Raw genomic sequence first — 15459 nt, forward strand, 5'->3', positions numbered from 1 at the left:
CCTTTCATGTTAACTTTTCATACTTTCAAAAAACTGTTAGGCATCCAGTCTGAGTAAACATCAATGAAGGAGCTTCAAGAACTGCAACAGTGATAAAGAGAGAGTCTTTGGGGCGCCTGGGTGGCTCAGTCGGTTGAGCATCCGACTTCGGCTCAGGTCATGATCTCACGGTCCGTGAGTTCGAGCCCCGCGTCGGGCTCTTTGCGACAGCTCAGAGCCTGGAGCCTGTTTCAGATTCTGTGTCTCCCTCTCTCTCTCTCTGACCCTCCCCCGTTCATGCTCTGTCTCTCTCTGTCTCAAAAAAAATAAATAAATAAATGTTAAAAAAAAATTAAAAAAAAAAAAGAGAGAGAGTCTTTGACTTGGGAAACTCTACAAAGCAAGGGAGGTAAGGCATGTGTACCAGCACAATTCCATGCAAGATGTACTAAGTGCCATAGGAGATACTATACTGGTGTAAATGCCACCAGGGTAATGCAGGAATGATCCATAAGATACATGGGTTTCATATATGTCCCAGTTTCCTCTGTGTTTGCTCCACCTCTCCATTACACTGAATTTCCTATGAAACACTGAGGTTCTAGAAGAACTGAAAATCACTTTATTGATTTTAAATGTCTGAATTTTATTGAAAATGATTATATGCAAGTGAGGTAAGTTATCTATTACACTATTCAACTTTATCTACAAGATATATAGGTAGGCAGGTAGATGGCTGATAGAGAGGACAGATAGATGGATACATACATACATACATAGATGTGCGGATATATAGTTATTGCTCAGTTGTGGTCAATTACTTGTTTCATAGTCTCAGAATACATTCAGGAATAGCAGTTTTGTACTTTAGGTAGAGGAGCAGGTCTGAGAGTGAATGTTACCTTAGTTCATACCTTTAGAAGAATTTATGTATTTCCACTGGGCATTCTCACATGACTGTTAGGGAAGTTTATGGTTATTTTCTCATTATTCCTTCTGCTGTTTTTCTGCTTGAGACAACAGCATAATAGGGAATCTGGGTTCTAATTTCAGTTTGCCTCCATTGACTGTGTGAACTTGAGCAAATCTCATAACCATGCCTAGCCTATATTTCCTCATCTACAAAATGAGAGAATATAGATACAATCTACTCTTCAAGCCCTTTTAGCTCTACAGCTGTGGTGCTGTGAATTAAATTGCATACGATAAAACCACCTTACAAGAATCAGCTGTATCTTATTAGTTTGAAATCATAATTATTCTTTACATTTTTTGCAATATTAAGAGAAGATCCTTCTTAGTTTAAGCTAAATTGAGAGTATAAAATGTGTCGTGTAAAAAAAATGTTTTATGAAAAGTACTGAGTACATAAATATATGAGACAAATTTGCTGGAGCCTTGTTTAGAAATTAAAACTTTTTCAGAAATAATTTTAAGTAGTCTGTCAGTACTTGCTCTTTGAATACTTAAAGTTTGAATGAGGTCTCCAGCTTCCTAAAATTATATCTCGAGCATAAAAGAAATACTACATCACATTTAGTTTAGTTATAGTACCTGAGGCATTTTACGAGATCCCAATTATTTGAAAGTTGGTTTTCTAAGTATGATATTTATAGTGAGAATGTCTAATTCTCTGGCCTGTTAGTCGTCTGTTTCCTCATCTGAAACATAGAAGTAACAATAGTAAATCATTCATTGAAATAATGAGGGCAAACACTTTAGCAGAGTGCTTGGCACATAGCACCGTATTTTTAAAAAGCTGCTTCTATTCCTGTGACTGCTACCCAGTCTAGATAAGGGTCTTTCTACAGTGCATCAAGACTGTATGTAGGCTATAGTGTCAAGTGGCTATTTAAAACTCAGGAACTTAGACATGTGATGGCAAATATACTCAATAAGGTGATCTAGCTTTTAAAATTCAGATAAATCCTATGCAAGTGGATTGCTCACCCCAAAAGCTGGGTTTCAAGCACTATACTCTGTCATCCTGGGTGGGGTAAGGAAGGCTTTCCAGAGAAGGCTAAATCTAAATGAACCAGGAAAAAATAGGATTCCCACTGCCCTCTATCAACCTGCTTGTAAATGTGCAAATTCTGATCATGGAAAAGTCAAAGTAAGGATTTATTCTGAAAGCTAACATAACGAGAACAAATCCCACTGCCCCACCCTCCTTGTGTAGAACAACTTGTTTCTGTAAGGGCGGTACATGGGATTATTTGCTACTTCTTTCATTTTTAGTTGATGATATACAGAACATTGTTTCTTGAATATTTATCTGACTTGGTTATATAAAATTAGCACTGGGATATGCTCCAGGAGGTCCCACTTCAGCCCAAAACCTAGTTATCTGGCATTTCACAAACCGGTTATTTTAATGATGAACCCCCATTAACCCCATCTTGTTGAGTGAAACTATTGTCCTGACGAGGTGAGTATATATCATATGGCCTTAAAAATCTTTAAAACTTCTGCTGTCTCAAAAAGTAGTAGCTCTTTAGAAAGAGACCATCTGATGTATCATTTCCATGTGTTTCATTCAAATTTTATCTTCCCAGGATTTTCTTAATCAGTATTGTTTATACTTATCCTGAATAATGCTGTTTGATCACAAATTCACATTTTGAGGCCTCATTTTTAGGTTTTAAATCATGGTATTTCTGCAAATCAGCATAGAAACTATTGCAAAGAAAGTTTTCTGGAAAACCACAAAACATTTTATATTAAGCCCAAGATGAATCTTCTCTTCTCTGAATTTGTGTTACTTGGTACAAAAACTTTGTTTCTGTTTGCATGAACAGCTTTTAAAAACAAATTGCCATCCAAATTAATTATTTTTTTTATTCTGTGTTCATTTTGCATAGCTCCCAGAATGCCAAACCCTTTTTTCTCTTTATTCTTTTTTCTTTTTCTGATTACAATATATGTATTTGTGTTTTATCTACAATTTAATAAATTCTATCGTACTTATTTTGGGGGGGGGATAGAAAATAAAATCTTAATCAGCCATATTGTTTCCTTACTTTTCCCCTTTGCTGCCTGTTTTGGACGTCTCATTACTTTCTTTTCTTTTGTTACTGTGTATTACAGAGGAGGTGTCTGCAAGGATCGTTCAAGTAGTCACGGCTGAGGCTGTAGCAGTCCTGAAAGGTGAACAAGAGAAAGAAGCTGAACATAAAGTCCAGCCTGCAGCTCTGCCTTTAGGTAAATGGGAAAGAACCCTCGGTCAGGGGCTATGCCTGCTGTGCCCTGATCACAGGACCAAGTCTTCATGTTCAAAGGAAGGCCCTACTTCATACTTCATCCTTACATATAACATTCATCAAACACCTCTGTTGGGAGGCGCTGGCACCTGTTTTCACTTTCTTCCCAGGCTCATTTGTGGTATTTGGACAGTCTTTAGGGTAATAAGCTTATAGTTAGACTTTGCCCCTAAATCGTTTTTAAATTTTCATTTCTAGACCACTGGAGATACTTACTATAAAAATAAAGCCAATGCATATTGATGTCACGACACCCACTTGTATAGAAAATGTGTTAAAACTTTAATTAGAAATGATTATTTCCCTTTATGGATTTTGGCGAATGATTGTCTAGTCTTATTTCAGTCTCCCTGAACCAGCTATAGAAAACCTATAGTCAGGGCTTTGTTAGAATCATGAGTGACTTTGTATCCCAGTATGGTCTTCACTTGGTTCATCTAAGGGCACTAGATAGCATTGCTCTCTCCCTTGGTCACAAGTCAGATGCCCTCCAGAGCCAAACAAGTAATGTAATGGTGTTTGCCAAAGAAAACACTCTCAGCCAAAGGCTTGCTGACTCTTCTCTAAATAGATGGCAGATAGATAGATAGATAGATAGATAGATAGATAGATGATAGATACATGGTAGATAGGTAGATAGATAGATAGATAGATAGATAGATAGATGTAGGTGTATATACATGCAAAGACACAAAAAAGAAAACTCTTAGGTTCAACATATGTCTATTTCACAGGTACATATAACTAATCCACAGAAAGGTATAATTTTAAAGCCTAAAAAATAGTACATATCCAACGCATGTCTCATGTACCCTTAATATTTGATTTTCTGGTCAGTACCCCTTTAAGCAATTTGAGCAACTCAAAAAATTAAGCAATTAAAATTCTGCTCTCCCAGAATAATCAATACTCATTATTTGTAGTAGAATGTTCTTTGATTATAAAGGTTTATTTTTCTCTTAAAACAGGAGGGAAAGTATATTATTCAAAGCATTGACCTTCTGCTTGTGGTTCACTTCTATTCCTTAAATAGAAGACCCCCACCCATTTTTTTTAAAATTTGAAACTTGAGGGGAGCCTGGGTGGCTGAGTCGGTTAAGTATCCAACTTCAGCTCAGGTCATGATCTCACGGTTCATGAGTTCGAGCCCCGCGTCGGGCTCTGTGCTGACAGCTTGGAGCCTGGAGCCTGCTTCAGATTCTATGTCTCCCTGTGTCTCTGCCCCTCCCCTACTTGCGCTCTGTCTCAAACAAACATTTAAAACTTAATTAATTAATTAATTAATTAATTAAAATAAAAATTGAAACCTGAAAATGTGTTATATAGAAACCTATGGGTCAAGGGGTTAAGAAGTCGCCTGTGACCCCAAAGCTCCAACTAGTAACTGATTTAGGAGAGGGGAAAACAGATGCTCTTTAAAATAGATTTTCCTACTGGCCTTGATGATAAACATTTCCTTTCACAATTTCTCACCTTCATAGGAGTAGTCATAAAGAAGGCAAGAGTCTTGAAAAGAAGTAGAGTTAACTGTGGTGTTAACATCTTTTAGAACCTTTCTCTTTGGCTCTCTATGTATAATGCCCAGGCCAGAAGATTACTCAGCTCCCATTAGTGCATGGTTTCTGTCTGAAGGTTGCCTCAGGCTCTGATAGCTTCATTTTTTCTTTTCTGAGAATACATAACAGAAGATGCATTTTGACGTTAGACTCAGTGGACAAAATGTTGTTTAAAAAAAATACATCACCTATAATACTGTGAATGACGAAGGTTACATATGTTTCCAGATCAAAAATTTAAACAATATAGAGTTCTAATTTTTTTTTTTCAGTCAGCCAAGCTAAATCCAAACTACAGTGCTTGCCTGTGCGTTTGAATACAGTAGATTAGGGCCAGAATAAAATATTATATTAATCAAACAAGCAGACACAAATTAATGGGATTAATGATAGAACTTTAGCAGGCATCAGTAATCCATTCTTTAGAGGGAAGACAAAATGAATTTTTTAAAAATTAAATGCTTTTCTTTCTTTTTAGGTTCTTTAAAATATGTGAATCAGGTAATGGGACAAAAAATAAGTCAAGCGCAACTTACTATTGAATCTTTTCCTAAATTTCGTGGAGTGGCCTTTTTAGAGATGGCAGAGCTGTTACCCATCTACTGACCTAGCAGGATTAATTGCTGTGTCTCGTTTTTCCACTGTTTGCTCTTTAGCAGCTGAAGAGACACCTAATCTGCCTCCTTCTCCACCTCCGTCACCAGCCTCAGAACAGACTGTCACAGTGGAGGAAGGTAAGGCCTATTGGACTTTTTGAGGTTTGTCTTCTGGTAAAGTGTAAATGGACATCAATCCATAAGCAGTGGACTTCAGTATAGGTTAGTACATGACCCAGCTGAGAGCTGTCTGTTTCAAACAGTCAAGAAGAAACAAAGACTGTACATAAATGTATAATCATTTATCTATACAAAATCAGAAGTAGAGGAATATGGTAAATAAAAAAAGGAAAAATCACCTTGATGCAGGAGAAGGTAACTCTGTTTAAATTGCTCAAATAGCTACAGAGAACCAGTTCACTTAATTTATGTAAAATGTTTTGACAGAGAAGATACAATCCTATCTTATAAGTGACTGAACAAAAATAAATTTATTGGTGAAATTATAAGGAAGTGTTGTCTGAAATTGTCTCTGTTTTGCTCACTATTGTGCTGCCAAGGCCTTCCCTAGGGCCTGGCCCATAGCAAACTCTCAATAAATATTAATGAATAAATGAAGAAGTCAATGAATGAATTTGATATTGAGAGCAGTGAACTGGAAGCTGAGATCATGGCTTCTTTCCTGCTGAGACCTGTTATTGTCTATGAATATGTTTATGCTTTTATTCAACATAAAATGCTATGTCAGCTTTTCAGTTCCAATAAAACAGAGGGATGCCTTTGAAGAATATTCATTCAGAATCTGAGCTGAGAGGCACTACTGAAAAGCAAACTATTACTGGTTTTCTGACTTAGATCAGTTAACTTTTGTGTATTGTTTGAGTTACAGGCAAAGACAGAGAAGAGCGATAGCTAAAGTTTTGTTTCAATATAATTTAGTTTTCATATAGCAAAATCAGAATTTTAAAGCTATTCCATTTTATTCATTTACTGTTTTATTTATTTTCCTTTTGTTGTCCCTTTTAGCAATTATTTTACTGGGTTAAAAATTGAACAATGTCACAAAAGAGTCATTTTTTTATAATTTATAATTAGGTTCATTTAAAATATTCTTTGAGTTCCTCAATACAGATTTTCCAAGTTACAGAACTGTAAACTATCAATAAACATAATTTATTTATCATCACAGATTTATAAACCTAAACTTCTTTTAATGAGGTTTTTCTTTATTAAATTGAGGCCTTTTTTCTAATTTACTGCCTGAAATAGCATTAACTGAGCTAAATTATTCTAAAGAATAAAAGAAAATTTGGGGACTATAATTAGTGGATATAATCGGGATTATTAGTCAATTTCCTGAAAATGTGATTTGATCTTTTCCATTATAGATTTGAAAGATTTTTTTGTCCTTATTTTCATCCATTCATTGACACATATTTGCGGAGCACCTACAGTGTTCCCAGCACTCTTTAAATTCTAAGTATACACTAGTGGGCAAAACAGACATGATCCCTGCTTGTAAGGAGCACAGAGTCTGGTGGAGAACAGCAATCCAATAAATAAGCTTACAAATAGTTTCAAGTTGGATTAGCACTAGGAAGGAAAAGAATAGAGCTTTAAGATAGAACAAGAGAAATCTTGTTTTATTGGATGGTGAGAAGACAGTTAAGGAGCTGAGCTCAAAAGCACGAGGAAGAGTTGGTCAAGCAAAGATGCAGGGAAAAGGGCATTTGGGGTGGAGAGACCAGGACATGCAGCGAACTCAGGTGGACAAGAACATGAAGTGTTCTAGCAACTAAAGACTTCGCATGGCTACTGGGTAGTGAGAAAGGGGTTGAGTACTGAAGGAGTTTAAGAGTCAATGGTAGCCAATTTGGTTCATGAGCCTGGATTTCACTGGGGATGCGCTGGAGAACTTTCCATGACAGCTGTACTTCCCTCAGGCCATTGAAAATGTTTCTGAGCCTCTACTTAAAGCCTTTCGAGTATCAGAGAATCTTCTTAACTCAAGATGGTCAGTTGGGTATGATGTTCACTCCAAAATCGTCTGGAAAGCTAGTAATTTACTCTTCTTACTCTTATATGGGAGTTGGAGCGGAAAGGGTAGTAGGATCCATCTATCTGCCTGGGAATTCACCCAATCTGCTTTCTGATTGGTGCTATCGTGCATATAATGAAAATATAAATAAGTCATAGAATCGTTTTCATATTTTGATACACTTTCCAGAGTAACTATTTCCTTATATTTCAAGATTGCTTTCCCCAAGTTGTTTTGAGTATATTTGGGAACATTTTCAATTTACTTCCTATTGAAGATGATCCAAGATATTTTATCCTTAACATTTTTCAAACCAAACTTGTATTTTTATTGAATTATTACTTTTTATTTTTTCGAAAGAAAGCATTAAACTATATGAAGGCCTAATGATTTGCTTTTCAAAGGATAACCATTTTTTACTTATATGAAAAAAATATATGTCCTTTATAAACTCTACCTTATTAATTTAAAAGATCAAGTAATATTCTTATATATGTGAAAGGTATGGGTCTAGGTAATTCTACTAGCCCTGTCTGATTTTAGGCCACCCGGAAAGCATGTATAATTTTTTTTTAGGTTTTGTTTATCAGAAAATAAATAGTGAAAAGTTACAAGACAGGATTCAACTCTTCAGTTTTTCAAACCAATTGGTTTGCAAAGACCTGGGAAAAATTCTATTAATGTATAGCTCATAGCAGGTTGGGTGGAAAAGGAGTATGTGGGTTTTTCATCTGCAGGATTTTTTTTTTTTACCTACCTCAACACACCCTCAAGGAAACTTTAATCTAAAGGCATGTGACTGCCAATTCATTTATACAAATGTAAGAGAGCTCTTAGATTAAATTGAGTAATTCAATGTTTTTGAGGATGTGATTATTTTTATGTTATCAAAAGTTTTTAAATCTGTTCTTTCCCAAAGGGGAAGCATGAACGCTTCCACTAAAAATAATTTAAGATGTTAATTACTGTAAGTTATGAATATTCATTTATTATAAATGATGTAATAATAATTCTCAGAATGTGTGCTTATTTGGGGAAACAAAGGGATTTTGATGGCAAAAATAAATCAGTAGCACACTTAAAAGGAAACTCAGGTACAGTGAATCAATTAACACTGCACTAGTTGTCATGTTTTCAGATTAATCTCCTTTTTCTTTTTGGCCTAACCATAATAGTTGTCATTTGGACTGAACTGTTAGAATTTGGAAGCCTGTGCAAGAACAATGGAATCATCTGAAAATAGAACCAGGAAACTTTCTGCCCTCTTAGGTTTGCTCCAGAATCCTAGGGTGGTGTTTTCCTGTGTCAGTGATGTCGTAAAGTTATCGTTGCTAATCCGAAAGTATTTTTCCTTCCAACTCACTCTGGGCAGCAAAAGCTTGCAGAATGGAAAGGGCTTAGAGATAGTGGAGAACAATGTAAGTAGAGCCAATTGCCCCAGGTGGTGGGACAGAAGCCGCGATGCCAGGATAGGCAAAATCACGAAGTCACTGATACCCCAAGAGACTCTGTGTCTATTACAAAGTGACTACTCATTTGTACCAAAGGGTACAGACAGACCAAGGCTGGGTTTTATGTGGCAAATCTTACTTTAACTCAATATAGAGTTTCCAATGCTTTAAAAAAAAAATTGTACGAAAACAAATCAGGGAGATGTACTCCTCCACTGAAATCAGGTAAGCTTCATTTCTGAATATTATCATTATGCAACAGAACTATGTAAAAGTCCAAGATTCATCAGGTAACCATATCCTTTGAAATATTACATTATCAAATGAAATAGAATATTTCATGGTGAAAGCAGAGTCCCTCTCCCAAAACAGGTGTACTTTTAGTAAAAGGAAACATTCAATCCTGACCATAAACGACAAAACTAACTTAAGAGATGAATTTACTTTTTATAAATCTCTCAAGTCTGGCCTTGGTGTATCAAATGAATGGAAAGCACAGGTACATGACAAGTTGAGTATATCAAAGACAAAGATGCTAACATACATGGAGTCCAGCATCACACTTGGCATTTTCTCAGATATCTCCTCATTTAATCCTCCCAGCAGCCCACAGAGATAGATATATTCACTTCCACTTTTTGCCCCTGGATGTCATGGCTAGTAATTCAGGATTGCAATCCAAATCTCAGTCCCTGCAGTCATAGCCCACTGTGTCCCTAAAGCCATTCTTATCTTGGTTCTTAATGTAGGTCTAAGAAATGGAAGTGATCTTCCAATGAGGGTTTTTTTTGTTTAAGTTCCTGGACCAATTTCCTTTTTTTTTTTTTTTTTTTGAAACCGTACCAGAATAAATAATTTGTTTACTTATAATTAGTATGTATCCCACCTCCACTGGGTGTGAACCAAGAACACCTGCCATTCACGATTCCGTAGCAAATAAGATCTATTTCTTTTATCATTATTGTTGGAACCAAGCACACTGGTTGGTCTTAGCTAGCCATGGTCCTCTTAGTATAACTTCCCTAGCACATCTCTGCAACTTGTAGATGGACTTGAGGCTCATAGGTCCGAAACAGAGACTTGGAGCACCTACAGCTAATAGTACCAAGACCGGACTTTGCCAGACATTCATTCTTTTTGGAGTTGCCTGGCCATACAAATACTACAGAGAAACTCCTTTTCACTGCAGTCCTTAAAGTTTTATGCCGTTTTTGTTGTTATCTGTTTACAGTCAAAGTTTTCAGAATAGAAAATACTGTTTCTTTGAAATGTTGCAGATCTGAAGCAAGACTCTGTACTGTTTTCACATTTTGGCACTTTCGAAAACAAGCGATGGCAACAAGAAAGAGGAGATCAAAATCTTCAAAAGGCTAATGCATTCAAGGAGTATTGCCTTTAAACTACCAGCTCTCAGCTTTAAATTCTTTCATTTTACATTATAGTTAACCCCTACTCCCCAGAAAATGTTGAAAAGCAGAGAGACAAATATGCCATTTTCACTTATTGATAGTCCATGCAATCTATTGAGCATATTGGAAGTTTTAGAAGTAACTTGCGTACATGAGGTGTTTAGAGCCTTAAGGAGTCCTGGAGGAAATATGAATGGCTAGGACACGTGACAAGCCCGGGGCTTATGATTCAGCCAGTGTTGTAGGCCAATTATCTCAGTCAATTATCTGCTCAGCTGAGAAATCGTGCCGAGTTGAACTAAGAATACCAAATGTAATTTTAGTCTTCTGCTACCCCCTGATATAATAAGCATCATGGCTGAGAAAGTTCTGAGCACCCAGCCCCAAAAAATATAACATGGAACAATCAGTAAATAATGTGCTCAAAAGATTAAAAGCATTCCCTCTATAAAATGTTATTTTAGTATCCTTATGATTTCAGATTTATTTCCAGTTGGCAGGACTTTGTTGCTGAAAATTAGTTACTGCCCTAAAAATACAGTGCATTTTCAAATAAATGCTCTAATCCATCTGCTTAAGTTTTGATAGAAATAAAAATTATACAGATAGATACACAGACTTTCAGTAAATCTTAATCATTCTTATTATTGAAAGTTATGAAATTTAAAACTTATTTCTCTCTATAAGTAAACAAATAGTGATTAGCAAGTTCAGTAACCTGTCATGTAGGCCTGAGATGTAGTGTGTATACCACATCAGAAGCTGAATATTGTTTGCTGTCATCATCCTTAAAGCTCACGAAATATACCAGAATCCAAGTGCGAGCAGACTAACCTACACTTGTGTTTTTAAGGACATATATTTAAATAAGGCTGATTTCTAAGCCAAGACACTGGAAAGGATAGAAGTGAGAGCAGTTCGTTTAGCATTTCAATGAGAAATATGCAATGAGGGTTTAAAATATAAAGACAGCCAAGAGCCAGAGGTGCAAATGAAATCACATAGAATAAAGTCTTGGTGAATCTGAATCCAGCTCTGTGGAACTTCTCAGCTAATTATATCACTTTTACGCTTTCAGAAGAAAAAGAAAAGGAAATGATTTATATTATTAGGGACTTTCTTAAAACCGTCTACCTTCACAGTCATGCAAATGAGAACCAGTGTTAGAAAGGACACCCCTAGGATTTCGCATCCAAAGAAAGATCTAAGGAGCTATGCCACTGTGCTCTCCTTAGCAAGACAGGAAAGAATAATACACTATAGATTTTTCTCAACTGGATTGGAATTAAAAATGGCTTTCTGGTGAAAGTCATTAACAAAAAATTAAATTAACCAAAGTGCTAACTGAGCATCCTAGATAATTAAGGTTGTGCTTCAAACAGGACTGTTTTCCTCTATAATTGTACAGCATCAGGTCCTAACACTTTTCTTCTTTTTTAACTCATAAAGATATTGACAGAAGCATGAAAAGAACCTGCTTGAAAACATTTCTTCCAAATACTGCTTTTGTATTGTAATGCTTTGTTTCTATTCCAGTGTTTTTGTGGTTATTCTGACTTGTTTGAGGGGAATGTATAGACCATTTCTATTATGTATACAGTAAAGGGTGTTAGCGCATTTGATTTATTAAATCAATGGCAAGGTTACCTAAGGCATAGTGTAAATTCAGTGGCTGCTGAAGCATGAAACATTCACTCTCTCCCATCCTCCATCAGCTTGGTCTTGCTAATTCCCCTCCATCCCGCTCTGCTGGTTCTGTAGCCCATTGTGTCCTTGTGCAGGTGTTTGTCTCGTTCGTCTGATCTTGTGTCTGTCTTGTCCAGTTCTCCCTGCAGTTTCTTCCTGTGTGTCTGTTTGTAGATGAAGGGGCTGAGGATCAAGTGGGTCCTCTACACAGGTTCCCCAGCCATGAACCTGCCACCAGCGGGGAGAGGCGTAGGCTCCTAGCCCCCTCCATCTCGGTGTCTGTGCCTGATGATGACCCTTGCAATTCCGATGAGGAGTACTATGAGCATCCTTTGTTCAGCTCACAATGGACTACCTCTAGTGTGCTCCCCAGTGTCCCAGCGCAGAGTGCAGAGGCCCACTTAGGCCAGGAGAAAGGTGAACCAAGCATGGTCCCTTTTTGCTCCTCCTCCCCAGCCTGCAGCTTTGACCACATGCATCATACTAAGTGTACCTTTGTATGTGGGGTGGGAGGGGAAAGAGCCTGTTTTTTCCACATGAAAGTGAAGTCCCTATATAGTTTGTGTGTCTAGCGAAATACCTCATGTACAAGAAGCCTTATTTGAGGCATGTGAGTGTTTTCTTTTTCTGTATCATTGCTCTGAGAAGAAGGCAAAAAAGATGGGGGAGTGAAACGGAGGGAGCAAAAGGAGTTCAATTAAAGTTTGGCTCCTTTCTGCTCCCTGTAAATAAATCAGTGGGGGAAAAATATATCCTCTTACTCAAACTGAAGAAGAGGATCCTGTATATAATTTTTCGTCTTTGGATACATAATATTACTAGGACCAGACTTAAATAGAATTAGCCTTCTTTTTAGTGACATGTTAATACAATAGCTCTTTAGAAGGGAAAGATTGTGAATCTGTTTGGAACAGAATTAATGTTACAAAATGAATGTATTTCTCCAAAACACTTAATCCTCTACAGAAAGTAGAGAGGCTCCCCCAGGTGACTGAATATTGGCTAACATCAGCAGACCTGGGCTAAAGTGAAGGAACTGATCCACAGCCTTTGTCATCATCCCACCCTCATAAAGCTAGAAGACCCTAGTGTATACCTGGCTGTGATGAGGGTAAAAAAGGTGGGCGGTGGGCTGCAATTTATCTCATTCTAATTAGGTAGTTTTGTAAAGGAAAACAAAATTAGAGCTAAAAACATTTTTTGCATAGGTGAAGAGGTTATTCTCAAATAGGGAGAAATGACTTGTTTGCATGAAGAGTTTATTTTCATATGAGACAGCATTTAATGTAAGGGCCGATAGTTCCAAGGCAACAGGGAATAAATTCATAGCTTACCAGCTACATTCATGATAATAAACTTCTTCAAGGGTGCTTTGGAAAACAAAGAGCCCCAATGGCTTGGACACTCTGACAGAGAAATCTAACACATACTAAGTTCTTCCAATAGCGTGAACTTACCACAATTAAGAGAAATATGTGAAATTTTGGATAAAGGTCAAGTGCAGTGGAAATAAACATGATTTATAGGAAATAAGGAAAGGGAAAGCTAAAAGGTTATGTAGATTTGGAAAACATGTCGATTAAATTGATTAGACTTTATACAACAAGGTGACTTTAAAAGTCTCATCATCTGTAATCAAAATCTCTAATTCTATGCATTGTAAAAATGGCCTTAATAATAATTTGGAGTCTGAAATTTTAAAATGTTACTTACATAATTAAATGATAAAAATGAAAGTGGCTGGGTGTTAAATGGGAGGAAATAGATGAAGTATTTCTCTCCCCTCCCCCATCCAAGAATTTTAATATTTCTCAAAAAAAAAAAAGAAAAGAAAAGAAAATTCGTTTCCTTTCCATCTGTCGTCTTTCTCACCGGGCCATTTAAATAACGTATAATTGTTTCATGAGAATTTCATAAGAATCTTTCATATGGAGAACTATAAAACAGCTTATATATCTCCCTCTAATTTCTTAAGGAATAAAATGGGATTTATTTTATTGGTATTTGAAGTGCAAATGAGAAGCAAATAAACACGACAATTCATGGCCTTCATAAGTGTGCTTTCTACATTTGAATTGTTAACGTTTTTCCATGTGGTATACATCTTTTGGGAGGATATTTTGGCAGTTTAGTTGCCATTCAGTTATCTTGGTGGTTTTGTTTTGAATTGCAGAAATAAGACTTTATAGGTAATATGCACATTTTCTTATTCAGGATCAAAGAGAAGTATACATGAACTACATTATTGGTATTTTAAGGGTTTCAGCAATAGGGTAACAGTTGTGTCGCAGAGGTAGACTTTTCTAAGTGGGAAGATTACATTTTATGTGGACCTTGTTTTTCACAATATTTTGCTTACCCCTTGAAATGTTTTACGTTCTCTGATACCACATGATGCAAGGAAGGTAAAATAAATTGAATCAAGAAGTCATTTGCCTTAAAAATATTAAACAAATTATGTTAAAGTACAGTCTGAAGCTTTAAATAGTAAATACTTCTGCTTTTAAATACTAAATAAAATAGTTTTGATGGATTCCATGATAAAGCTGTTAAGGTAGTTGGTGGCTATCATTTTGAGACCAGGTGTTTTTTTAATTCCCAAAGATTCTTTACTGAAGTTTGCATGGTTTAAGTAAAGCAATGAGAAATTCATATGTAGGGGCTTACTGCATTGGAGAAAACAGCAGGTGTCTAACAAATGTAAAGGTATTTTTCAGTACATCTATGCATCTATCTTTTCATGATCATCCATCGTCCAGCAGCATCATCTCTTATTTCCAGCGAGCTTTCTATACGTGTGCCACTTCCTGCCATTTCCACCAAGGGTAATAGAGCAATAAAACCCTTTCAGCTCTCAAGTTTTTAAAAAAACAGTCTTTTATCAAGAGTGTAAAAGGCATCATTATTAGCAGATTATATATAATAATTTCCCAAGCAATACATAATGCATGTTGCATTAGAATATTAATTTGCTCTTCCCAATGGGAAAAGAGGTTCTGGTGAGGTCAACATAATGGAGCTGAAAGTGTTCCTTGAATGATATTTCTGCCATTTTGTGTATTGTTCTGTGGTCATGATGTCAACATCTTTTTCATCCCTAAGAAGAAGAAACGCTAGAGGGAACAATGGCTGAGGAAGAGAAACCTGCCACTCTTCCTGGGAAAGAGTGCGGGGCTGCCAAGGCCTCAGACCAACCCAAGGGCCTCAGTGAGGGCCAAGTGGAGTCTAGTGCGGAGGCCCAAATAGTTCCTGAAGAGAGTGCCCCAGCAGGGGCCCCACAGGAGAAAAGTGTAAAAGAGGTCTTGGAGGTGTCTCCAGAAGTAAAAATCCCTTCCTCTGCTGGGGAAGGTGTGTCTTTCCTAGGATTTGCATGTGTTTTGTTGCAAATGATCTCTCCGGCAGCTTACCAACCTGATGCCTTTCCAATGCTATTCCATTGCTTGGTCTTCTCATGGTCCCAAGACCACTGTTTTAGGTTTAACGG

At 36.7% G+C, this 15459-nt stretch overlaps 1 protein-coding gene across 46 annotated transcripts in view; it reads left to right on the forward strand.

Annotated features, from left to right (window-relative positions):
- MAP2 (microtubule associated protein 2) overlaps positions 1 to 15459 on the forward strand; it is a 283734-nt gene that overhangs the window by 226823 nt on the left and 41452 nt on the right. For 27 of the 46 annotated variants that reach the window (XM_045481020.1, XM_045481026.1, XM_045481015.1 and 24 more), the window contains 3 exons: positions 3067 to 3180; positions 5452 to 5529; positions 15078 to 15323. In XM_045481020.1, coding sequence (XP_045336976.1) covers positions 3067 to 3180; positions 5452 to 5529; positions 15078 to 15323 — 438 coding nt within the window. The remainder of the gene's footprint in view (positions 1 to 3066; positions 3181 to 5451; positions 5530 to 15077; positions 15324 to 15459) is intronic. The other 19 variants (XM_045481056.1, XM_045481057.1, XM_045481037.1 and 16 more) reach the window with 3 other exon arrangements.

This window comes from Leopardus geoffroyi, chromosome C1 (genome assembly GCF_018350155.1).
Source record: "Leopardus geoffroyi isolate Oge1 chromosome C1, O.geoffroyi_Oge1_pat1.0, whole genome shotgun sequence".
NCBI lineage: Eukaryota > Metazoa > Chordata > Mammalia > Carnivora > Felidae > Leopardus > Leopardus geoffroyi.